A 27,233-nucleotide genomic window follows, 5' to 3' on the forward strand; every position below is an offset into this window, starting at 1 on the left:
ATGACCACAAACCCTCCCCCTTCACTCTTTCTGCTTACACCCATGTGATGCAGCCTCCCCTCTGTGGACTCACAATCTGAATATGTAATATAAAATAATTATTTAAAAAAAAAAAAAAACAGGAAAAATATGTCTTGTCATGAATATCTACGTGACCCAGCCAAATTGTTTGCTGGTTTAAACGCTCGGAAGATCAATGACATTTGTTATGGAAATGCGGGCTGCCAGGATCTGACAGGTAATTAAAAGCAAGGCAAACAGGAAGATGCAGGTTCATATATCTCCGAGTGCTTCATTATCTGCCCCTTGCTAGGCCTTAACTCAGCAGGGTGGGGTAGATTTGTAGGCAATGGTCTCTGTGGGGGCTTTTAGAAATGATATTAAGGACATTAAAGCTCACACGCTTCATTAATAATGAACTAATAATATTACCTTTGAGTTTTTGCAGGAACATTAACTTTTTGCAGGAACATAAAAATATGAAAAATATATATATATATATATATATATATATATATAAACAGAACAGAACAAATACAAATGAACAAATAAACAAATGAAAAAAAAAAACATTATGTTTAAAAGAGTTTGTTTCAGTAATACCAAATATATTGCTTAAACAGCACAGCGACAAAAACAAAACAAATTGTTTCCCACATTTAACTGCACTATTATTCAAATACCTTGCTAATACTTTCTTGATTTAAGGCAAGAGCTGAACATCATCTGCTAAAATCCCCCACTTTGTGAATTAGAACCGGAGAGCATCAAAACAAGTTGGGCTTGGCATTGCCTTTCAGCATGGAGATGCTCCATGTCGGGCCCCGGTGCCAGGAAATCTCCAGGAGAATGATTGGCCGAGGCATCCTGGGTGGCAGAGCTGGCACTCTGGCTTTGCTTCCTGCCATCCTGCAGCAGCCACTTCTGTCAGCTGCAGGGTGTCTAGGGGGGTATGAAGGGTGGAAGTCTCTGATTAATGGCAAGGTGTTCACATCTGCAGCAGCAGACTTCTGAGAGAGAGAGAGAGACAGAGAGAGGGAGAGAAAGAGAGAGAGGGAGAGATAGCAAGAGAGAGAGGAATAGCACTAGCTCTTGCAAACTTTGTCTCTGAGTTGTTAGGCTTGCAACCAATGGCCTTTAGTTCAGATTGAGTCCAGAGAGAGTGGTTGGAATGTACAATTTAGATTTGTTATGACACCTTTGTTTTGACTGATATGTTTTAAGCTTAGTTATTCACTTACCAATGTAAGCCTAAGCAAAAAGTGTTGTAGTAAAAAGTGACATTAGGAAATGTTTTATGATAGCTCAACTGGTAGACCACTAACCACACTAAGATCATAAGTTTGATTCCCAGGCGCACAAGTACTGATTAAAATGTATTCCATACATCTGCTTTAGGTCACTTTGAATAAGAGTCTACACAAACTAATGCAATGTAATATCCACCATTTCCTTTTCATCAACCATTAGTGGCCTACGACACCACCGTCCCATTGAAATATGAGGACTGATCTTTAGCACTGGCCCTATTAGCGAGCACATAAATCCAATCAGGCGTGAGTTAGCCTGGCTTAATGAAGGAAGTGGGCCATACTCCCCAACCAGAGGCGATACATCATAAAATAACTAGGGTGCAAATTTCAATTCATGCACTCCTATGCAACACACACACACACACACACACATCGCTCTCTCCAAGGTTACGGTGTGATTATTAGCACCCCAGCTAGTCAGCAGAACGGTGTGCGCGCGGGCAGCAGTGGTGATTCAATTTCATTCAGCGGTTTAATGTGTCAATTTGATTCATGCTGAATATTGTAATGTAATTGTTAGCGCGGCTTACCACTGTCTTATCATTGGTTCCCACAGGTTTGCGCAACAGGGAGGCGGGCGGCGGAGATATGATTTTTAATCACAAAGGACTCGATTAGGGTGAGTGCTCGAAATTCACAGTGTCTCATCCAGGCGATTCTGAGTTTTATGGAGTGAACAATGAGAATCAATGTGTATTGTGGAGATTAGGGTTGTGTTTTATTTCTGCGTTAGACAACTGTCAATGACGGGGGACATGTTTCTATCCAACCGAGTAGAGACAAAATATTTTTTTTTTCTTGTTATAAGCCACAGATCACATTCAATCGTTATCCTACAATGAGCCATACATAAACATTCTTCAATCCTTATTTCAGCTGTTGCATGTAGATTTAAAGTTAACTTCCTCTCTCACACACACACACACACTCTCTCTCTCTCTCTCTCTCTCTCTCTCTCACACACACACACACACACACACACACACACACACACACACACACATACGCTCTCTCTCACTCTCTTTCTCTCTCACACACATACTCTCTCTCTCTTTCATCCACACACACACACACACACACATTACTGTACATGCACACAATCACACAGATAAAATTACATGTAACTTGTGAGAACTCATCTTTTTCACCAACTCTCAACCTAGGTACATATCACTTTATAGATAGTGCTTATATTGGTTTGCACAGGCACTGTGGCATTTATCTTGTACAGCAATGACATAGTCCTAAAATGGGTATGGAATAGTAGAGAGATATTGTTAAAGACTCAGTCAAAGCCATTTTAGGCTTTCTTGGATGCACCATGTGGTTCACATTTGCTTGCTGCAATGATCCATGGCATTTCTGAGTTGACCAATGACCTTACCTGTTTATGCATGGACCCTGAGCTTGCTTTAGACAGCAATGGCCAGTCAGAACAGACTGTGCCCATACTTTGGGGAAGAAAATGTCACTGGTGGTGTGTGTGTGTGTGTGTGTGTGTGTGTGTGTGTGCGTGTGTGTGTGCGCGCGCGTGTGTGTGTGTGTGTGTGTGTGTGTGTGCGTATTTGAGCGAGAGTTATGGGAATCTGTGTACAAGCCTTCCTGAAAAGACATACTGGAGGGTAATTTTCTCTCATAATTTTGAAGAGCACAATTTGACATATAGCCTGTGTGTGTGTGTGTGTGTGTGTGTGTGTGTGTGTGTGTGTGTGTGCCTGCATATGTCTGTGTGTACCTGCGTGTGTGTGTGCCGCCTGCGTAATTGCGTGTGTCTGTAAGTGTGTGTGTATGCCTGCATGTGTGTGTGTGTTTGTGTGTGTGTGTGTGTGTGTGTGTGTGTGTGTACATATGCCAGATGTGTGCCACTGCACCTGTGTGTGGTCTTGTGCTGCTCATGTGTCTCCAACAGGATGTCTCACCCTCCGTTGGCTTCTCTCCCACCCTTACTGAGAATGTCTCATCCTGTAATTGAATGATCAGCTGTCACTGGACCAATTCTCCCCTCCGCCTGGACCTGGCGCCTGTTGTCCCGCCCGCACTCCATCCATGCACTCCGCTTCTCACGACGCATCGATATCCGCAAATGGGAAATTGCTGCGTGTGTAATATCGCACTCTAATACATCAGACATGCAATCCAATTTGGGGTAATGGGCAGCCTATCCTGTCACTGTGTGTTTGTGGACAGTGAGCGTTTGTTCTGGCGTGAAGCCACTGGTGACAGAGAGACGCACCGTGGATACGAGACGGTTGGTGGTGGTGGCTCTGCATTAAATGTAATCAAACGTGGTGAACATGCGTGAAATAGCAGATGTATATGACATGGAATTAGTCACAGCATGCGCTAATTCAGGGCTCCCCGAATTTTCCACGACAATTCTCCCCAAATACCACTAGGTTCTGACCAAGGACCCCCTTGATGTGTTATTAAACCCATCGACAATACTACGGCAAATGTAAAAATACATTAAGCTAATTCTAATAATTATTTTAGCCACAAGCACTTCGCGATGGAGCATACAGTGTGTAAAAATTGCATTTGGGGATTTCTGCTATATGAGAGCTATGGCCCCCACTTTGAAAACCACTGCGCTAATCTACAGCTTTTGATTGTTTTTGTTAGTGTTGTTTGTTTGTTTTGTTTTTGAACAAACAACAAAATGGCTATACGGAGTGGCTTTAGTGCACTCAGCTGCACAGTATATAGAGAGAAAAAGTAATGGAGATTGTGATACCAATAGTTCTTGTTTCCTTTTCAAAGCAAATTGCTCCAAGTAAGTCTGAGAGAAATGATGAATGGTCCACTACATCTTTTTCTCTGTACGTTTGTGCTGCTGATTTGATTACTACACCACTTACTCGAAGAAGATGTTTTCTCGCTATCTCTGAAATAAGCTGCATCCTGAGAATTCTTCTCGTAATCTTGCATCCGTGTCCAATTATGTAGAGTCCATGTATGTTTAAATACAGTAATCGCTTATTGTATCTGTAAACAATATTTGGCAACATTCTCAGAGGAATTGGATTCCACATTCAGAGGCTTTAATATACTACTCTATATCTGGCCAGTATAGTGTCGGCTTCATTTTCCATAGCTGAGCTATTACAGTCCTCGAGGTGCTGCTGAACTGTTTTCCCACGTAGGTCAGGCCATAGTGGGGCATGTGTTGAGTGGGACCAGCACTCACTTCCTGGTAATTATCCTGGTACACCTGACAAAGAGGCATTGTGCCGCTGACGGAGAGCTTCGTCGCTCTCCCCTCCTGTCCTCGAACACTCCCAGGGGCTAACATCTGCATTAACATTTTATTTCCACGTCTCAATTAGACTCACTCAGGCGAGGCTGCCCGCTGCCGCTTGGCTTTCGACAAGAGGACGAGGCCGTAAATAGAGCAGGGGCCCCCATGTACACCACCTACTGCCACCTCCACCTTTACCACAAATCTCATCCCCACCGCCCCTCCACCCGCCAATCTCTCCGTCCTCTCCTTCTCTCTCTCTGTCTGTCTGCCTGTCTGTCTGTCTCTCCTCCCTCTCCCTCTCTCTCTCTGTCTCCTCCCCCTCTCTCTCTCTTTCTGAGTGTCTGTCAGAGCTGTCGCCTCCGTGGCATGCTCGGGCTCACAATGGAGGACCTTGGCGGTGTCCTTCCAGTTCGCTTGTAATGAGCTTCATTAGTGCAAGTTCACCGGAGTGGGCTCCCTCACCGTTTCTCAGGCACAACGGTGGAGAAACACTGGCAGGTGGAAGTAATCTGTGGTAATCACCCTCAACTCCCAGCTTCCTGGCCTATCTGTGTAATGACTTTGAAGTTACTTTCCTTTTTTTTTGGTTTCATCTTGTCTGGTTTTTAGTCTTGTACAGCTTTTAAGGTATATTTTGTTTTTAATGAGACCGGACAGTGGAGAATGACAGGAACCGAGTGGGAGAGAGAGTCATGGGTGGGCTCCGGAAATGACGGGAACCGTATGGCGGGAACCGAACCCGGGTGGCCGGCGTACAGTGCAGGTGCCCCAGACAGTCGTGCCACGTCTGGGGCAGTCTTGTACAGCTTTTGTTATTAATTGTAGACACATTATTTCTTTGCATTTGGTGTTGCGAGTGTGCATGCGTGAGCTGAGTTTCTCTACTGAAGAAAGGCTATAAGACTTTGATGAGACTTTTAGGGCTTTGTTCACAAAGTTTGTGGAGGTATTATACAGTTATTGTAGATTCTTGGATTGTATTCTAACTCACCTGTTCTTTGCTTTCAATAAAGCATTAATTCTTGCACCTCCATTCTGCCATCAGCTCTGTGCTGTTGTATCATCTGCATTTCTGTAATATCTGTTTTTTTCCCCATTATTACTTTATGTGGCGTCAGTATCCAGGGAGGGTATTTATTCCTGAAGTTACAGATTTCACTTTATCCGTGTCCCCTTTGGAGACGTTGAAGCGTCAACAGACATCAACGGTGGATGGCAGCTCCCAAATGAAAGATTGAAACCTAAAGCAAATTTGCCCTGCAGTGCTTAACTGTGTTGTGAGTGACTACCAAGGCAATAACTCACAGACTTCACACATAATCGCCCGACACTTTGACATTTTAAAGCAGATCGTGTGTGCACACGAAAGACAGCCATCACCCCAGGGGGAAGCCGCATCTGTGAATATAGAGGGAATAATTAGCAGTGGCCTGGCAGACCTGCCGAGCTGCCTCACAGTCCTCTGGAAGTGAGGCATCTGTGAAGAGTTGGAGGTATCTCCCGCCTTTCAGTATGAAACAGAAGTCCTGTGTTTTCTGGGGGGAATTGTTTAAGGGATGATTACAAAGATATGTACATAGTTTCAGGAGAGATCAAGGGGTCCACAACCTCATACTAACGTATTAATGGAAAATGAAGTGTCTTTGAATTATCATGAGTCTTTAATGAGCATAGCGTATTGTTCGCACATGGGAAAAAATAAGATGAATATATATTTTGAGGAAAAACTTTGTATTTCCTAGTGTTGTAAAGTACAGATGATAGGGATGGCAGGATATAATCTTACAAAGATGAGATAGTGGAATAACGTGCATCTGCAACTGTGTGTGAGGCAGTTGAAAATGGGGTACAAGGGACACGTTCAGAATTGGCACACATGGCGAGGAATGGGGCGAGGCTGAATGATTTTAGGGTTTTTCCCTTTTTCCCCCGAGAGTGCAAGAGTACGCTAAAGGGATGAAGGGTCAAACGTCCACTGAAACCACCGTCCACTGAAATGACCATTTGACCTGCAATTATTGTTCAAGCCATCAGCCTCTGCAAAGTCCTGCTTTCAGATGGACACTCCTCTCAGGATTGACTGTAATTTTCAAATGGAGCTGGTCAAACGATGGACCCCCCCACCCCACCCCCCGTAGTGCTGAGGTTTAATCTCTTGAGAGGAAGTGGGGGCATGGGAGTCACATTATATTGATGGGAGAAGTTTTGTGTGAAGTTTGTTTAGTTTAGCAAGTTTAGAGACATGCTTTTTAGGCTGTGTGATCATGTTTGTGGTGTGTGGCTGGTTAAAGATGTCTTGCCTCTGTTTTTTTTCCCTTGATCCTTTGCTTGAAAGCTGCTATAAGCAATGTTTTCGACATGGTTTTTAGACAGCTATACAAATACATTCTAACAGGCTAATAGCCATCAGAGAAACTGATGCCCTAAGGAGATTAAAAAACTGATCTGCCCAAGGCTCTGTATACAGAATGTTTTCTTAGATGATTTTCAGAAAAGCCCAAAAGGACGAGTATCCTTGCCTGGTCATTATATTGTGTGTCCACTGCACATTGAAGTTGTACTGCTATTGTGGTTAAGTCCAGCATTATGTATCCAGAAATGTTCATATTTCCCCAAATCTTCAGTTACAGGGGTCGTTGTTCTACACATACTGAAGTAGAATATGAACTGTAGTGTGAGTTGTGAATAAACTGTATTGTGTGTGCATTTATGAATGAATGCACAATTTGTAAATGACAGTTATTACTTTGTTGTTCTAAATATTTTTTTAGAGTATATTTATATTATATTTTTGGGCTTTTTTGCCTTTATTTGGACAGGACAGTGAAGAGTGACAGGAAGTAAGTTGGAGAGAGAAAGATGGGGTGGAAATTAGGAAATGACCGCAGGTAGGATTTGAACCTGGGTCCCCATGGGCACTCAGACCCGTACATGGTACGGGTGCTGCAGCCTGCTGCGCCACAGCACCCCCGTTGTTCTAAAATTAACTGTCTGTGGCTTAGTGGTTTTCCTTGTTACCTCATGACACAAGCCTCCTGCATCCCGGGGCTGTGGCCTGAGGTGCGTTCAAATTGGGCCAACAGTGGCGAACGTTCGTGGCGAATATGTTTTCTCTGAACACTGTAAAAATTCCGTTGTAACAGTAACACTTCGTCCAGCTCACGTTTAGCTCCACTGTATGTTCGTAGAGAACGACCTCCTCAAACTGTTTGCGAGTGTTCGCAAACGTCCGCCCGAGAACTCAAGGCAAACAGAAACCTGTTTGCAAACGTTAGCAAATATTCACCAAAGTTTTTTGCTAATTTGAACGGTCCTCTGGCACGGCAATATAGGTGCTGTAGAGTGTCCTGTAGCCACAGAAAATGGACCTCTAGCTTTATGATCACAGGGATCTGACATTTCTGCGAGTCAAGGGGATTATAATTGATGTCCCTGCACATGGCATGTTCAATACCCCATGAAACACATAACTTATTCATAGTGCCAATGCATGATGCACGCTAGTAAAAAAAATACATTTTGTTGTACTAATAGTACCATTACATTCACCTACAGCTAATAAAATGATCGCAGGGTTACTGCTGCCTGGGGTGACATATTACTGTGTTTACTGTTGCTCTTGTGATTTCATTTGTCTTGTATAATGTTCAGATATAGGCGACTCTTGCTTCAGCACCTTGGACAGTTCCCATTGGAGTCTCATTCCCCATCAGTGTTGAGTGCTCAGCATACCACTCTCACCTTCACCTCCACCTCCTCCTCCTCAGTACTACTGTGATTGAGTGACGGCCCTTTGATTTGTTTCAATCTTTCATCTTGTCTGCATTTGTTTCCTCACCGCATGAAGAATAGCACACCAGGACCACGGACAGCTCCTGGGCCATTATGGAGAGTAGAGCTGCTCTTAGAGGGGAGAGGTAGTGGTAGTGTCGACTCGAGGGATGCAAATACACCACATATGACTGATTGCCGTTATATACAGATAAGTGGAATACTATTGAAAAAATAGAGCTTCATTTATGAGAAAGGGGGAAAAAAAGTATCTTTTTACATCCACACCCTTCAGCCTCTGAATATCGCATGTGGAACTCTTGGTAATTCTGTCACCATCATGAAACAGATGGTTCTGTTGCAGATGTTCTGAATCTGAACTCTATCCTCTGAATAACACATGGGGTTTCCAAGGCGACGGTCCAAAAGTTGGGATATGCTTTGTCACGGTGTGCTATTTCGTCCACTGTTTTGTTGATGATTTGTTACAGGTAGACTTGATTCATTTCTCCTGTTTTATCCGAATTGTATTCATTCTCATGAGGGTGAGGGATGACTATCTTTGCAACCTGATTTTACTGTAGTAATTGGACCTATCATAAAACGCTGGTTTGTGGGAACATGGCAACACTTGGTCTGAGTACTTTAGCGTTTATATTTAAGAGGGTCATTTGTGATTGCAGAAAATAAAGTAATTATCCGCCATAATTGAATTCCATCTGCCCTTAGCTTTTACAAATTAGAAGACTAAAGCAAGCTTGCACTTTGTCACTTCTGCTGGCAGAACAAAATCATTTTATGCATTCAGAGTGAACAAGAAATATATATTGTGTTTGGTTTTCTGCATAACAAGCACCTACAAAATTACTTGTAATTAAGGCTTATGGATATTTCATCTAGTTTTAAATGGAAAATCATCATTTATATTGGCCAAAAAATATAAAGTTTTTATATTTGTTTTTTGTTTTCCCTTTTGACTTTTTTTGACTTGAGCAGTGCTTGGATTTCCACTGACAATTGCGAGCCTTGGTAATAACTCGCATTGTGTTAATTAATACAAGAAGAGTCGTGATCAGTGACCGGATTGAGCAGGGCTTTATAAGGAGTGCTGCAGATGTTTATCTTATTACACCCATAGTCTCCTGTGGTTGTAGTCTCCCATAACATGCTGTATATTATGTTACTGAAGGTGTAGCCCCAGACATCACACAATTGAGATGGCTTTACCATTGAAATAAGAAAATATCTTCACCTGTAACATGTCCTTCTCTATAGTGATGTAGAGAGATATGTGTGAAGTAGGCCTATATGCTATAATTAGCAGCACTTTGGCCTGTTGAACTACGACACAAAACTACACTCTACATGTTCACGGTCATTGGCTTTGTCCTGAGATGGCAATTACATTAGAATTTTGATTTCACTTCTGTGTCTTCACATCACTTCAAGGGACTATATGATGTGTAATGTGATCAACACAACAATTTGCCATTAGTTTGAATGCAATTTGCTGCTAACCCCATTACAAACAGGATGTGGAATCGGATTGGAATCTATTGGATTGTGTTTGAAGCGGAAAGAGCATTGTGACGTTTCGTATGGCAAAACTATGCTACGGAGATGCTACGGAGATGTGATAGGGAAAACGCAACATTACTAACATACTAACACTAACACTACATAACATGACTTGATCTTTGTAAATTCACTTCACGTATCTTCATTGCCATGTTCAAAGACGCAATGTGCAGGTCAGCGAGTCATAAAATAGTGTATTAATTCACAAAAGCAGATGAGAATTGTAAATCATGACTCAGGAGTAATTAAAACTATTATTCCCCGTCCATGCATAACAAGTGAACATCTGTTCAGCAGAATGCATTGTTTTGGATGTTGTTTTGGGACAAAATTGCTCAAAAATGTAATTGAAAACCTGATGTGTTGAATAATCTTAGTTGATCTCTTTCCCTGTGGAAAAAACCCAGCCACTCTTGTTTTCTTGCCTTGAAGAGTTTTATACTGATTTAAATGATCAGTTGAACATCAGAAGCAGCCTTTCATTTTCATAAACCACTTTACGGCATGACATCTGTCACTGAGGGAGATGATTGGTTCCTTTCTCAGATATTCTGTATTCTAGATTAGGTACACCTGACATATTTAGATTTTGCAGGCAATGCTAGTGGCTGTATTTAAGACGGTATATTAAGTTACAGTTTAATTAGTAGGACCACTCTACTAAATTATTCTTGTATTTACAACAAAGGGCTTAGACAATATGATGGCTACATGCAGTTGGTTTCCTGTATACACCGGCTCAAATGGATTTAATGTAATCCCACTCCCTGAACAGATGGACTGGTAGCATTCCCTGCCTTAATACAGACCCAAGGGCTGTATCAGTACCCCCCCCCATATTAGCATTTATGTTTTAGCCTACTATTAATGTGTAATTGGCTGTCTTTCCTGAGATTCAGTATATCCTGAGATTCAGTATAACGTTCAGCATAAAGCTCTAGTCAAAAATGTAGTCTTGTTGTGTTCTTGGTGGTGTCATTTTATTTTCTCTCTCGGATCTCCAAACCATCTGAGCTGTTCTTTCGACTTTTATGACCTTGCCAAGAAATCGCTTGCCGGTGAACAACTGATCATATTTCCTCCACGCTCGTGCGTCTTTGGCGCCACAACGCCACTGATCCTCAGTCAGCGTAGACAGACCTTGCGTTTTTCTGTCCACCCGTTGTAATGAGATTACCCCCCTTTCACGTCAGGTGTACATGCGCGGAATTAAGCGTCCTTTGCTTTCTGAACATCGACTTCTGTCATGGGGATTGTATGGACCCTGGAACGTGGCGTACGTTTCTTTTGGTAAATACTACGAGAAATTCAGAACGACTGAAGTTGCAGCAAGCGGTTAGTTATAAGCTTTCCTTGCACGCCCGAGAGCGTGAACATTCTCTGGTAGAGGGCGGCAGAGCTCTCCATAGTCTTGGTCGGATTCCTGGGACTGCGCCTTGTATGAACAGTTTTTACTGTCTTTCTGGAAACGGATTTGCATGGCTTTGGAAATAACATGGTAAGATGTCTCTTTTGCATACATTTTACAGAACAGTAGCAGGTTGGACAAAGTTGGGCTGAATTCAGCCCTCTGTGCTCCGGAAGAGAGTGAAGGGGTACTGGCTGAATTGGATCATTATACACTGGCAGGTTGTCACTATATTCTTGTTTAGTGTATGGCAGTCTAATGGCACGACTTTCCTTTGCTGTTGTTGTTTAATTTTATTCACATGTGGATATTCCGTATCCCATTTTAACACATACAGAGTGATTTCACGATTGTGAGAAAAGTGGATTGATTGGACGTATCGGCTATGTCCGAATACCTCGCAGTGCTTTTCCGTTTTTCTTTAGAATTCGTTGAGAATATCCGTTGTAAAAGGAATGAAGTAGATAAAACGACATTTTCTATCACGTTTGAAAACCTATGCCTAATGATGCCAAAGCAAACAATTTGATGAACGAAGGATTATGCACTGGCTCATCCAATTACTGTGGACAATCTGTTGCCTTATGGATTGATCAACCCTTAAATGAAAGTAGTGAAACCGCTAATTCCAGTCTTCAAGCTGTTGATTGTTTTTTGTATTATTCGTCCCGAAGAGTTTTCTTTCAGCATCTATATGAACATTCAGTACAATGCAATGTAATGCCATTGGATACGCGCCAGTATTGTAGCAAAACTGGTCAGTCGCAGTTGCGCTATGTTCATCTCCTGAAAATATTGGCCGGTGTAGCTACTATGGTCAGAGTGAGTTCCACATGTAATACATCACCAGTGTGGTTTAGCTATGGGAAAGACCGTTATATTGTTAGCTCAGACGCTGATTGTGCGTCCTGTTATAGACTAAACTAGTTTGCTTCCCACGTTCTACTTATGTTAAGTTATCATCAATGTGGTATTTAATTAATTGGTAGTGGCTAATTGGTCATCTCAGACTCAGTCGCTGCCAGCCATCAGTAACAAGCTAAATTGTGTCGAATCCTACCATATGTCCTCCTACATAGTGTATTTTTCTATTCACCCTGTTAGAGTGGCCATTTAGTGGCATATAAAAACAAGTGCTGAGTAGGTAGGCAACACGTGAGACGTCTGAGTTCCCGTCACGGTTCTGCAGGTCTTTAATTCCCCGCGTCCAAGCCTCTCTAATTCCCAGGGCAACTGTCTCCTCTAGAGGAATGAGGTCACCAGTGGCACCGCGGCCTCTGGTCTTTTGACGAAGATACTCCGTGTTTACCCTTCCAAATGTTTACACAGATTACCCTGTGCGCCCCGGAGGTCACGATGAGTCAGGACCAACGTGCCCCCCGGCAGGTCTAACACACAACGCGCTTTTGTTTGTTTGGCTGTGAAGTTCTTTACATCTTGACTTCTTTTGCTCAACCTCTCAAAGGCCACGCTCACAGACGAAAAACCTATCGATACACACCTGCCAGTTCCCTCCCTGCCTCGAATTCTTGTGGTGGGTGGGTGTAAAACAGCAAGTGAACAGCGAAACATATTCAGGTTACTTAAGGAGCTTATACCTTAAGAAAACTTAATCATATGAGTGTGTGTGTGTGTCTGTGTGTTTGTGCCTGTGTGTGTGTGTGTGTGTGTGTGTGTGTGTGGTGTGTTTTTGGTATGTGTGGTTGATTTGCCTCTCTCCAGATAAGGAGATGAGAGAAGATGCAGTGTGGTGCGTTAACACTCCCCAAACTGCTGAAATGAGCATTTCATTATGTCATGCCACATCCAATATAACAGTGCATGGCTGGATAGATTTCATAGACTGCGGCATGCACCTGTCAGCAATGATGGAACATTTGCCATATTGCCAGCATATCATTTGGCTGTTTGCTGGTCATCATCACTGGCTGTAGATAGCTCCTCGTCAGTCTTTGTCTCTAAATGAGAAATGGCCTGTGTGATGTGACTCCACCTGTTTTTATTGTGATATTGCTTGTAAATGTACCCTTAGCTAACACACCTGCTGATTGGTAATGGTTTGATAGTATCATCTTTACAAAGAGTGTCTCCTCCAAAAGCTACCTTTTGTCACTAACACAGTTCTGAGCTGAAATGGTCTGGTGTTGCTCAGAGACAAAAAAGAAATGTAGATGAATATACAGTAATGAAATACTGCATGGATGAAACAGATAAAGAAAAGAACAAGTGAATAGATGCCAGGAGGGGAAAAAAACAGAAAAGGACAAGACAAAAGACAAAAGAGGGGGCATCCAATAATCCTGTCGTTTGAAATGAGTGACATTTTCATGGCTGACCTGTCAAGCTGGGGCCACAGCAATCTTGCGCGGGCCGGTTCTGACTGAGGGGCCTGACCTGTCTGACTGGACCGGGCCCTTACAAGAGAGAGGACCCGTAGTTGGTGATGCAGCTTTGTGCTTCTGGCCAGGTCACTGTCACTGCTGTGCAGGATGTAGCGCCTTGGGCCTTGGGCTTTTGAGAATCCATCACAGACTCGACCTTCGTTATATTTATGTAACAGTTATTAGTTTTGAAGACTCTTTTGTCCAAGGGAACTTGCCGTGCAAATGCAGCTAGATATTTAATCAGTTCTGAAGCACACAAAGCCTTGAAAGTGCTCTGAGGAACGACATACGTACACTCGCTGAACCATTTCATGGCTTGACTTAAGTGTTTACCTGGTCATGGTGTCACACACAAAATGCTACGAATGAATGTTACAGTGTGTTCCCTGCAACATGTTTGGCTGCGACGTATTGAATCAAGCGTGTATACTCATAATAATCACAGTTGGGGCTTATGCTAGTGTAAACAGTTCCACACCAAAGGGAAAAAAAGAGTTCCCGCTGAGCAGAGTTCTCTGCCTTGCCCTCAGACAACACACGGCTGTTCCTGTGTCCATGGAGATAATATGGCTGGATATTAGCCAACTAAATCTGTATTAGCTGGCTGCCTTGTGCGTTAATGCTCTGTTTGTACTCAAAGAGTTCGAAAGGGGGCTAGGCTTAATGTAAGAGGCATAGTAGTGGCTTAGAATAGGGCAAAGTTAAGGTTCAAGCTTATTTTGACGTAACAGTTGCAATATTACCTTGTCTCAAGGTCGGAGAAAGCCGTGGGGTGAGGGAGAGTGCTGTCAAGGATATTTTGAGTGATCCGGTGAGGGTCGTGTTAAGCTTGTCAGCTCGGTCAGTTTCTCACATACAGTGTAAACTGGCCATAGCTCTCCTTATGGAGCCTTGAGTTGTGCTGTTGTCATGATTGAATAGAGTTGTAAGCAGTATTTTCTGTTTCAACTGTCCCGTTCAACTGTCCCGTTATCACTAGCCCGTAGGAATTTGTTATCAGTGGAATAGATGCTATAGTTTTGCTTTGTTGTGTTTTCACCAAAGAGTAAATATCCCCTTTTTCCTGCATGCAGTTTTAGTTTTAGTTTTTACTCAAGATATTTTGGGCCATTTGACTCAGCTCAATATCAGCAGGTATACTGTATGCATGACCTTTCTGAGGTAATGCAAAGCAGTCACACACTTATGTTTAAGATTATTCGGGCGCACCCACAGCACTTACATCCGCATATGAGTTATGAGTCTTATTTACTCAGCCATTTGTGGCTTACATTAGTGAGGTTCTCATTTTCTAAAGAAAGGGGAAAAAAACTCAGCCTACTTTCTTGTCTATGGTGAAAGTGGAGGTTATAAAATTTACTTTCCTGGCTCCACCAGGGCACTTTCTTACCTGTAGGAAATGCAAGTACTGTCATCTCAGCTCTGAGAATTCTCTTTGGGACATGAAGGTCAGACTGCATTGGAAGTAACAGGCGTTTTCATAGTTCGGCCATTTTGTGACATTTTATAATGTGTGACACCACTTTCCCCGCTGCCCTCCCCCAGGTTCAACAGATTTGCTGTTTAAGAAAAATGCCTTGAGAACACCTAAGGTTAAATGTAAGTAAAGAGCAGCAAGTGGCTGGCTATGAATCATTGGAGTTTTTTTTACTTTAAAGGAAAATTCCGGTTTTTAGCACTTTAAGGCCCTTTTCTGGTTTGTTTTGGATGAACTAGAGTGGTGGACACCGAAATTTTGGTCCTGTCTCGACTTTTCTGACTCGTTTTGAATCGCCTTTGACTTCTCAGGGTGGCTGGCAATGGGCATACTCAAACATGTCACACAAACAATGCGTGAGTGACATATCCTTGCATATTGATGGATGGATTGATGGATACATGGGTTATGGATGTGCACTTTATACTTACTGTATGTCTAGCATGGACATCTGTAAATATAAAAAATGTTTGTCTCTTAAATGGGAACAAACACATATTTAACACACATGATAAAATGCTTTGACAGCATTAAGTAGTGCATTACGACACGCCTGGACATTTCCCCCCCCTACTTTTCCCCGCTTTTACCTTGCATGGCTCTTATCAGTGCAACTGGAAATGTCATCAGATGACTCAGTCGCAAATAAACATCTGAACCAACATTGCCATTTCAAACTTTATATTAGTTTAGCTTTGCTAAGTATACTTTCCCAGACGTGATGCACTTTTAAAATAGGCACTTCAATTTCTATCCCTATAGGAGAGCATAATATGTTGGCTTCAAATTACTGCTGAACAAAGGGTTGAGTGTGATTCAAAATGGAGTTGTACTAAATGAATCTTTTTAAAAAAAAAAAAGCAGAAACAGAAATGGGTCTTCCCAGATTCCTGCAGGGCCTGTCTGTGTTTTTAGTCAGAACAGGACTGCTGTTGTATGCATAGCACAGTCTTTTAAGCTCTATATGCATACTTACCAGTTTGCAATGACTGTGAGTTAATAGCAACAGTTTGTTTCTAAATAGTAACAATACTATTAGCAGCAATAGTAGCATACTAGTGTAAAAGCAGTTTCATTCTCTAATGTGAGAAATGACCCAGAGCCCTTCAAGTTCAGCTAAAATGGAACCTCAAATCTTTACTGTGAAGTTTTTCAACACTAGTCTTAAGGCCTTTGCAATAAAATTCCGTCATTTTGCATGGATTTTTTCCCCTGGTCCATCAAATACAGAATGCTGTCGTGAGAATGTTCATTCACTGACACTATAAAATGTGAAAAATGCAGTTAAACCAGTTCCGAAAAAAAAAACCCTTTGTGTTCAAACAGTACTGGCACAACACGAGGTCGTATTTTTGTTTTTCAGCCGTCAGACAATTTTTGCTCTGAATAACAGACTCCGTGTGTGTAAGGCCTATACTCTGCTGTTTGTTTCGCGTGTTGAAGTGTCTTGCATGAGGACACTGACATCTCCTCTTGACATTTGTATGTAGTGTGAGTGATGACCTGGCACCATATGTTCCCATCCTTCAGGTGCCCATCTGCTGCCGCTGATGGCCACAGGCCACCTCTCAGCCCTCGTTGGCCGCGCTGTGCGCCTCATGGCTGGGAAAATAACAACCAAATGCTTGTTAGCTTACCTCCAGGGAGGCATTTCAAGTGACAATTTAGAGACAGACCTGAGTAGGTTAACTTATAGTAACCGGTAAACCTCTTTACCCAGGTTTGTCTCCCATGTTCAACTACAGACTTGAAATGACACACATACTGTATATATGTATGCATTTAGCTGACACTTTTATCCAAAGTGACTTACAGGGACCACTGTCCCTGGAGCACCTGGGGGGGTTAAGTGCCTTGCTCAAGGCCATGATGGTGGCACCTGGGAAATACCACCCAGGACACTGACAGGGGGATTCTGAACAGGACTATTAGCCTACATGCTGCTCTCAAATAGAGTGCAGACTTATTAGCCTTGATTATCTTGGGTCTGGTCTAGAGAATCTGCTTCCAGTACGGAGTGGAAGTATAGGGGACATTGAATTAGATCTTTGATATTAGAAAGGTTTTATGGTGATGTGTTATCTTATTGCCGGGTGGGCTATATAGCCATTTGAATTGGTACCTCAAGTAGATGAGCTCAACATATTGGAAACATGAATGCGTCTATTGATAGAGACAGTTTTTGTAGATAGCGATGCGGTTATTTACCACAGCATGTGTTAGCCTTGTACGGCCCTATGCTTGTATCTCATAAGAATATGCAAAACACTTTTTCAGTGTTTGTGTGGAGTGAAGACTCCAGCTGCCACTTTTGGTATCTCTCCTTTGCGGCCATAGAGACAGCCATATGGGCAATGCTCTCGCATCGCTTATGATATGTAGTAGACATCCAATCTAAATGAAAAAGCAGCCATGTCTGGGCCTGCTTCTGTGGTCCAGAATAAACATCATTCATATCCACTGCCGTGAAGCATAGTGTATGGAATAAACATTGGATCTTTGTTGACAAAATAAAACTCACAACAGAATGAAACAAAAACAAAAATACGAGCAAAAAACCCCACTTTATTTGGCCTCTGTTGAATGTCACATGCTGGCCAGTGTGATTAACAGCGAATGCACTTTGTCGTCTGTTTCAGCCAAGGATCGCAGCCGACAGATTAGTTATAAGATTTATTTTTTTCTTCACCGCCAGGTTCAGTTGATTACCATCAGGCGTAATCAATCTCTGCTAGCTCCTGTTTCAGTGCGTGGCATTTTGCGATGTGCTTCATTATTTCAGACTGGATTGTTTTACATTCTAATGGCACCCCCCCCCCCCCCCCCCCCCACACACACACACACACACACTCCTTCTCTCTTTCCACGGCCGTCGAAATTGCCACTGACTAAAATGGATTAGGTGAGTTAGCAGGTTCATTGTGGCCCATTATCGAGCGGGTGTTTGTGTCACACTGTGCCCTCAGCTGGTCCTAACACACAGGATGATGGTGGCTCATTGTGTGTTTTGTGTTATTAAATGATTTCATTCATTTTCACCTTTTTATGTTTTCCTCTCTCTCTCTCCTGTCTTTGTCTTTGATAAGTACCCGCTGAAATCAATGTTGTTGAGCAAATGGTTTTAGGCGATGCAGGTGTGTGTAAGTGTGGTGCATGAGTATTGACATCAGGCCAATAGGTTTATGTCTGTTGGTATGACATTATTTATCCCCGTGGATCAAGGTGGAATGGGTTCTCAACTATGTATTTTTGGTGCTTACTGTACTTGAACAAACATTTCGCCATACAGCTAGGCAAGAATGTTCTGGAAATATGGTGTTTTTGTGTCATAATGTCGTCTGGTTGAGCCAGAAGAGCTACTGCATCATTCTGCTCTATGAATTCTTTTCATGGGAAAACCATCCCATAACACAGTGTATTGGTTTCCCTGTAAAGATAGCTGCCATTATCTTCTGACACATGATGTATGAGTGTATGAAGCACAGTGGAGTGGAGTCCAATTGTGAATATCAGTGACTTTGCATTAGGGGTGTGCCTATTCGTCCATATGGTAAGAATTTGTCATTTTGTGTTATTAACTCATTAAATAGCTGCTCATATGTTTTGTGTTTACATACATGCCGCAAGGGTGGCAGCTCACACGCACAATGAGAACAAGAATGGTAGAAGGCAAAGTTCAAACTGCAGATGAGGAAGAATAGTTAAACACTGATGATGGCCAAGATTAAGATAGATTGTTTTGTGTTTGCACGGCACTTAATACATCAAGCTGAGGTAACTTGTGGCCAAGAAGGTGGTGGTAAAGGGGACATTATGTTTCATTACATAACGTTATGGCAAAAAAACGTATTGAGACAGTTTTAAGTTGCAGTGTTTCTCATACATTGACTTATTTGTGGCTTATTTGTGACTTAAATCGGGTTAGCATCATAACCACGCTGTACTAATTTGTTAAAAACTGTTCCATTCAAGTTAATTCTGCAAACCAACCACCACAAATGGAATTCAATTCTGTGGGAAACACTGAGTTGGTATCCCACTCTCCATTGCATACTTCTGTGACTCTCTCAGGCAGTGGTTATTGTGTATAGACCCTTTCAACAATAAAAACAAAAACAATGCCTGAACGTTCTATTTGGGCCCCAATCTACTTCCTCTGCATTAAGATAACATATGGAATGTTAAAAAGGAAGTCTTGTGGGGCCAACTATGATGCTGATAATGGAACTCTATTGAAAGGGTAAATAATGTTTCTATGATTTCCTTCATCTTGTATGATTTTTTGAAGGAACTGATGTTCATCTGTCTCTTCCTTCTGATGTTGCACTGCAGGCTTTTCACACCTAGCCTTGCAACATGTATTGGCATTTTATCTGAGGATCAAAGCCAAAGCCATGTATCAGGTTAGCAGTTACAAGGCCTTTGCACACAGACATACATGCACACACATACACGCACACACATACACGTGCAGGAACACACACACACACACACACACACACACACACACACATACACACACACTTATACACACACACTCACACGCGCACACACACACACACACACACACACACACACACACATACACACACACTTATACACACACACTCACACGCGCACACACACACACACACACACACACACACACACACATACATAGAGGAAGAGAGCGGCTTCTTTGTAAAAGAATGGCTTTAGAAACCCTGAGGAGATCCCAGCATGCAACAGTTCTGTTCTTGTTCTGTTGTCTCCGCCTCGCCTACTTGTGAGAGTGAGGGTGAAGTGGGGAGCTCAGCCACAGAGCCATTAGTTTATTACAGTAAAGGAGCCTGTCGGAGACTCTGACTCTCAACTCCGCAGCCTAGTCCAGTTCGCATGTCATCATCCCACCCTGTCACTCACTGTCAGCATGTGACAGGCTACTTGTGTGGACAGGCTCCATGTGTGTGACTATGTCCATAGACATTTTGCTGCCCGCATCAGTTTGTAGTGTAAAGTAGTGTAGTGTAAAGCTTTACCTTGATTTGAAAAGTGATTCTAGTGGTCTGTTTGATCCCTCATGTCTGTCATAGGATTGACTTTATAATGTCACAGGCAGACATGCTGTGGCAGATACCTTGTCCAGTCAGTGTTTATCGTGACATGTTATGTCCTATGATAACATACTGTAATGTCCAGTTACTTGTACTAGTAATGTGACGTTGCATGTCATAACAGCTCATGAAGAATTGTAATAAGATGTCATAGCATCAGCGATTATGAATGCTCATAACAGTTAAAAATAGTGGTAACGTGGCAGTATTATAAAACAAGAAATCATTTGTTGTGAAAAGGACCATTCACACCAAGAACGATAACTATAACAATAACTGCAAAAAAGTATCGTTCTAGCTAATATGAATGATGTCCACACAAACTATAACAATAACGACATGAAGAACTATCGTTGGGGAGCACTTTCAGAGCGATTTTGAGAATGATAAAAAGCTGACCGCCAGTCAGAATCCATCAAATTTTAGCCATCACATTCATTAACTCGAGCAGAGACTTTCATTATCATTGGTCAGTGAGGACGCTTTTATTGTTATATTTATAGTTGTCTTTATAGTTAAAGGGTGTGGTATTCTCCATTATGTATTCTTAACATGTTGGCATGAGCTTTATGGCAGTGTATGACCCTGGGTTTGAGTGTTCATTTTTGATCCTCTGATTGGTCCAACATAAGGAGAAGTGGGCTTGGGGTGACTTTAAAAAATGATATGCACGCATCTGTAGTACAGAGAAGCACGAAATTGCATTTGTCTCTCCAACACATTCATGGTTTCTTGAAGAACAAAGACCGTTCATAATGATCACTGGGGTTGGCAAGTTGGAGCGCTCATCACTGGAGAGTGAGGGGCCTTTTGATGTAATGGCAGACTGTTGGCTTGAAAGCATGTGTCACTATCTCTCTCTTCTTCTCTCCATGTGCCTGATTCCTTCCCCTTTTTTCTGCCCACTGTGGGAAAAAAAAAGAGAGAGCGAGAGAGAGAAGAGAAGAGAATAGAAAAAGGCTTTCAACTGAAATCTCATCCGATTGAAATTGCGCTTCTCTCTTGTGGTTGGGATGGCCCTCACAAATTGTTGTTGTTGTGTCAGATAACATGAGACTGTTCGAAAGCGCATCTGTCTTTGTTGCAGCTTTCAAATGAAGCATTTGACCAGATAAGGAATGGCTGTGTAGAATGAACCAATCATTTCTTAGACACCTCTTTGCACAAAGTTAGAACAGAACCATGCAGAACCATGTGGTTAAAGGAAGACCGTTTTGGCATTGCATTCCTCTTAAACGCAACATTTTATTGTTGCAGGCAGCCACCAATACATTAGAGCATTTGTGCCAGTGTCATGATAGTAATGTTAGTTTTAATATAGCTTATAAATATCCTGTAAATGGCTTTGGGCTTAGGGGGCGGGAAAGTGTATGCCACTATTTAGGTTCAGCAGCAATAGAGTTGAGTGGGTGAATATAGAAGATGGTTTGTTTCCCTTTATTGTTTAACAGTGGCGGCACAAGTACCTGAACTGTAGGCTACGGTATATTAAAACATAGATCTATTCTTGTGTAACCACAGAGCATGTGAAATGTGCTGTTGTTATATACTCTGATATTAAATATCTGCAATAGCATGGTTCTACTAGTAGCAAACTTGATGGCGCTGATGGTGGCTGTAATATGAACTCCATTCGTCACCCCTAAATGACCCACTAAGAGGACCAGATGGGGTATCACACTAGAGGTCGGTGCTTGGTGGATTTTTCAGTCCTGCCCATTCCTGCAACAACATATCCTGCTCCTTAAAGGAAAATTCTGGTTTTTCCCACTTTAAGGCCCTTTTCTGGTTTGTTTTGGATGAACTAGAGTGGTAGACACCGAAATTTTGACGATTGGTTCTGTCTCGACTTTTCTGACTCGTTTTGCATCGCCTTTGACTGCTCAGGGTGGCTACCAACAGGCATACTGTAGTAGGCTACTCAAACATGTCCTAAAACTAGCTGTGCAACTCAACGGAGTTCGTTGACTATTAAAAGCAAATATATCGGCGCAATGTATGATTTCCAGCCGTCTTATTTGCTAGGCCTATTGTGGAACTATTTATTCAGACACCTCACAACCGTGTATAAACTTCCGCTCAATATTTGAACCTAAAGCATATACGGTGGCGCAGTAATATCAACATGCAATGAGTCTTCCAACAGAAATCAATGGGATTTTACAAAATGCCAAATAAAACACGACAGAAACTGTATTTCGCTACACTACTTGTTTTGGAACATCAACGAACACCACTAACCACTCGGTGAGTTGCACAGTTTTGAAAACGAACGTTAAGGATTGTTTTAGGACATGTTTGAGTAGCCTACAGTATGCCTGTTGACAGCCACCCTGAGCAGTCAAAGGCGATTCAAAACGAGTCAGAAAGGTCAAGACAGGACCAATTGTCAAAATTTCGGTGTCCACCACTCTAGTTCATCCAAAACAAACCAGAAAAGGGACTCAAAGTGCTAAATACCGGAATTTTCCTTTAATGTCCACTCCAAACTGCACATACCTGCCTCTTTCACGTTTTGTCCTGTAACTGCCCCCAAAATCTCACAGGCATTTGTGCCTGGACTTATTTGTGCCTGTTTAGTTTGAAACATGGGCTATTTCTTGCTGCTCTCATGCATTCGGCGTATGAACAACATTCTACAGTTTTAAGAACAAAAAACAACCTTTAGTTTGTTTTACATTTTCTTCTTGTGGGAGTCAAATGAGTCATGTCTCTCTCCCGCTCCCTCTCATGCATCAGCGTCATCAGCGTCCTCCTGCAATGACACACGCAGTTCCGCCCGCATAATTAGCCCAGTGCCATTCTGTCTTTCTGCATTGGTGCCATTGGGACGAACCCATGAAGATCCTGCAGTAATGCAGACCTATACAGTACACCTCTATACAGTACAGTATATAATGCATGGGAGGAAGTTGTAGTGTGTGTGTGTGTGTGTGTGTGTATGAGATCAGTCCTCAGGTGCCTCCTGGCAGGTGCGTAGGAGCCAGGTGAAGAAGAGAGGACTGATTATTGGGTGGAGCCGCTAACATACACACACACACACACACACACACACACACACACACACACACACTGACTGTACACACACACACAGAAATGAGTCAGAAATTAGTAGAGGTGGAGGCTCCTTTTAGGAGTCTCTCATTAGTGTCAGGAGAACTTTCTAGCAATCATTAGCCCCAAGCAGCCGCATTAGATTTACATCGTCTCAGTGATGTGGCAGGCTTTGATCTGATCCTTAGCTAACATCACGTGTCTGGGGAGTGGTTAGCGCATCTAGTCTTCTCAGGGCCATTTATGTTACCGCATAGATGATTTAGGTCTACTTAGATGAAATTTTATTTTGTAGCCCTGCAAGCAGTTTTTGGCAGTGTACAGTTTGTTGCATTTTGAACTTGTGCAAAGAAAAGGTTTGTTGACCCCTAAGCCTCGTCCAAGACATCAAAGTTGAGACTTCGCCAACTGCAGCATGCCGTATCTTCTTCACGTGGAAAATGCTATCAGGCTCTCTGGTGACTTCAAAGGCAGAGGTTACGTCTGCAGAAACCCCATTTGCTTCAGCAGACTTGTGCAAGACCATGGGATGCCGAAATATTACGAGGTTGACAGGGGATTCAAGTTCAATCTGGGAGTTTGTGGTGATTTACGTGGTTGTAATAGGCAGGTACAACGACAGTAACAAACAGTAGACTGCTGAATTTCACTCCTTGTTTTCCAAACGGTAACTATGCAAGCCAGTGGCATGTTAGGACTCACTAAACAGTAACTGTTCAAAACTGTAACGATGTTAAGGCCACATACAGCGTAGTTCAACAGCTTTCAAATTGAATGTACAGTTTTGCAGTATAGCACACTGTCATCCTGTCTCCCTGTCATCAATTATCAATTGCAAGAAGGGGTTTAATTTAGGGCTGCACAATTAATCAAATTTTAATCACCATCACGATTTTGGCTTCCCATGAAGTTTGTGTGATCGAGCGATATAAGAAAAAAAGTGTTCCACCCACAGAACGCTCCACTACTAAACAAATCAAGCGCTCCTTAAACTTTTCTGACCATGTGCCTGCAAGTAGCCTAAGCTACCATGTGCCTGCACGGAGCCTAAGCTACCAATGACAGCTTCCCCTAAACTGCTCATCCTGAAGTTTCCTGGATGCACTGTGGACATTACATTAAAAGACTATAGGCTACAAAAAAGAAAATAAATGAATGAATAATCGTGATCGTGATCTCAATATTGATCAAAATAATTGTGATGATCATTTTGGCCATAATCGTGCAGCCCTAGTTTAATTGATTCATATTGATATGTGTTTTGTGTTTTACCCAAATCAGTACTACACAGTGACTTTACCAAAGATGACTTTTCAACCATTTACATATTCCTTTGCACTAGATTTAGCATAAAGCTACTTCCTGAACTGTAATTCAGACCTCTCAGGGTTTCAGAATATCCAAGCTAACATGTCAGCTAGATAGGACTTTGAGTGCCTTATATCTGAGCAGCCGGTGGTGTGCCAAGGAGAGCGCTTACCCAAGACTGAGCATCTCCTATGTGAGTTCATGCAGTTCATTACTGTCTCATGTCCCCTTGTCTTCCTTACACACACATACACACACACACACACACAAACATGCAGACACACACACACTCAGAGACTCGCACACAGACACTCTCTCAGACAGACAGACAGACAGACAGACAGACAGGCGCACACACACACACACAAACACACACACACACACACACACACACACACACACACAAACACACGCGCGCGCACACACGTCCAGTTCCAGACAGTGCCCGGCCATGTTCCATGAAGGAGCCATGTGACATTAGTCCATAATTATTTTTCCCCAGAAAAAAAAAAAAAAAAACGTTTCCAAGAACACGGACTACTGACAACGTTCACTGAATGTTCAGACACGCACGCGCCATTTTGTGTGCGAAAACAATAATCAAGAAGACAGACATAGAAAGCAAAGATATTAAAAAAAAGAAGAAATAAAAGGCTGATAGAAACACACACACACATACACACACACACTCATCACGTCTCCGTCTCTGTGTCTCTCCTCAGGTCGGCTCGCAGCAGTAACATCTGAGGAAAATGTGCCAGAGGAGTTGGCTCTTCAAATGGCTGGGAATCGGCATAGGCACTCTACTACTCTCCACATGGACACGCTCTCAAGACACAGATGGTACGTAACACCCCAACAGCACATACATTGGCTTTGAGTTTTATTCTGAGCAATGGTTTTTAAAAATATACTGTGTATATATATTTTTTTTTCATGAAACAATTTTTGCATTATGTATATGAGAAATCGCGTTCTGGAATATACAGCAATATGCTTTTATTTTGTATGGAGTTCCCCTTTTCCAAATAAACTACATGAGATGGAATTACCAATGGAGATGAGGAGGAAATGATAAAGTTTAATTACAGGTCAGCTACTACTGATGGATCTTGTGTTTAGAAGCCCGTCTGGTGTGTGGTTGGTGGTGAAATGCTGGATTTATGGCTCATTTGAAGTAAAAAGTGTTATTTCTAAACTGTCTGGCTCTGATCTAGCTCTTAGTCATCCTGTGTCTTGTGTGTCACCGGTGCATACCTGTGGCTTGAGCAGAGATATGATGGTATGAGCAGGACAGGCTCCCCCACCTGGGGAGGTACAGTACAGTAGATTGATGAGAACCATGACTGGTCTCTGCTTAATGTGTGGTTCCAACATCCTTTGGATTTAAGGGGATGTAACATGTTGAGGGCCGTCTGGGGGCAATAGGACCACCATCTCTGGGAAATGACAACACACCAACTCACTTTATGGTTTGTTGGGTTACCTCGGGTGTGGGAAAAAAATTCTACTGCAGGCGCAGCACATGTTGATTGAATTTTATACCTGCCTGCTGCAGACTGTTTAGGACCCTGTGGCTGTATCTCTGCAGTGGTCACTTAGAGGTGGACGCAGTTGGACCCTTACTGGCTCCTCGCCGAATATAACGCAGGCAGACTCATAAACGTTGAAAAAAGAAGACGAATGTCCAGATCTCCTGCTTCAAAAAACTGGCCTTGGTGCCCCCCATTTTGAGAAATCATCCAGCTATAAAGGGAAGATCAGAAATTCAATTTGAGGCTTATTCTCTTCTGCCTCTGTCCCTGAAGCTGGTCCCCCCCACCCCCACCCCCATATACCTCCTTAAAAGGAATACATTGAATATATATGGTCGACACTTCGCTCGACTCAGTGAGCCATAGGCTGCTATGAGTTAGTGAAGTCAAGGGTAGGACAGCCTTTGGATTTGACCGGGGTCGTAATGGAGTTAAATATTCCGCGGTGTTCCGGAATTAATGTATTGATGCCCTCCCCTCCAACTCGGAAACTTTTCTAAAAGAGTCATCGGAGAGATAAAAAAAAGGGGTGAAATGTCTACTGTGTGCTTATTCGGACGTGATTTATTGGCTTTTGAAGAGCTAATGTGGGGCACCGTAATGAACTGTGGTCACCTTGCCCTGTGTTAATTCCTCCTCTGTTTAAAGGATGCCCATCTACCCTAGGCGGACAAGCTTTTCTCTTTACTGTATACAGTAGTCATATACAGTACATGTATATGTAAATGTGTATCTCACCTTAATGTATAGATGCTGGGCCATGCTTTTTGTCTGTTAACTCAGATAGCTGTCTTCGTCTTTGTTAATGTGAGGCAGCTTATGATGTTTTTTGCATCAGAGAAAGTCAATATGTAATTTCATCAAGTGAATAGTGAATAGAGGCCATCCTAATATTTTACTGAATTTAATGAAATATCGATCCGTGAGGAGTGTTTAATTGCCATCTCATTTATGTATGTCGATGAAATAAATTTCTGGGAAAGGTTAATGTGGGCCGATTGTTTGTTTTGATGATCTTGAATGCATTGTCATCGTACAGTAAGTCAGATTCATACGGCCAAGAGGTACATT

General features: G+C 42.4%; 1 protein-coding gene across 1 annotated transcript in view; it reads left to right on the forward strand.

Moving 5' to 3' along the window:
• The window catches only part of LOC121700727 (protocadherin-15-like), a 180,616-nt gene that overhangs the window by 35,225 nt on the left and 118,158 nt on the right, over positions 1-27,233 (forward strand). Inside the window, 2 exon segments of the mRNA XM_042083929.1 lie at positions 1,870-1,932; positions 25,350-25,470. Coding sequence (XP_041939863.1) covers positions 25,380-25,470 — 91 coding nt within the window. The 5' untranslated portion in view covers positions 1,870-1,932; positions 25,350-25,379.

The sequence above is a fragment of the Alosa sapidissima genome, chromosome 24, assembly GCF_018492685.1.
Source record: "Alosa sapidissima isolate fAloSap1 chromosome 24, fAloSap1.pri, whole genome shotgun sequence".
Taxonomy (NCBI): domain Eukaryota; kingdom Metazoa; phylum Chordata; class Actinopteri; order Clupeiformes; family Clupeidae; genus Alosa; species Alosa sapidissima.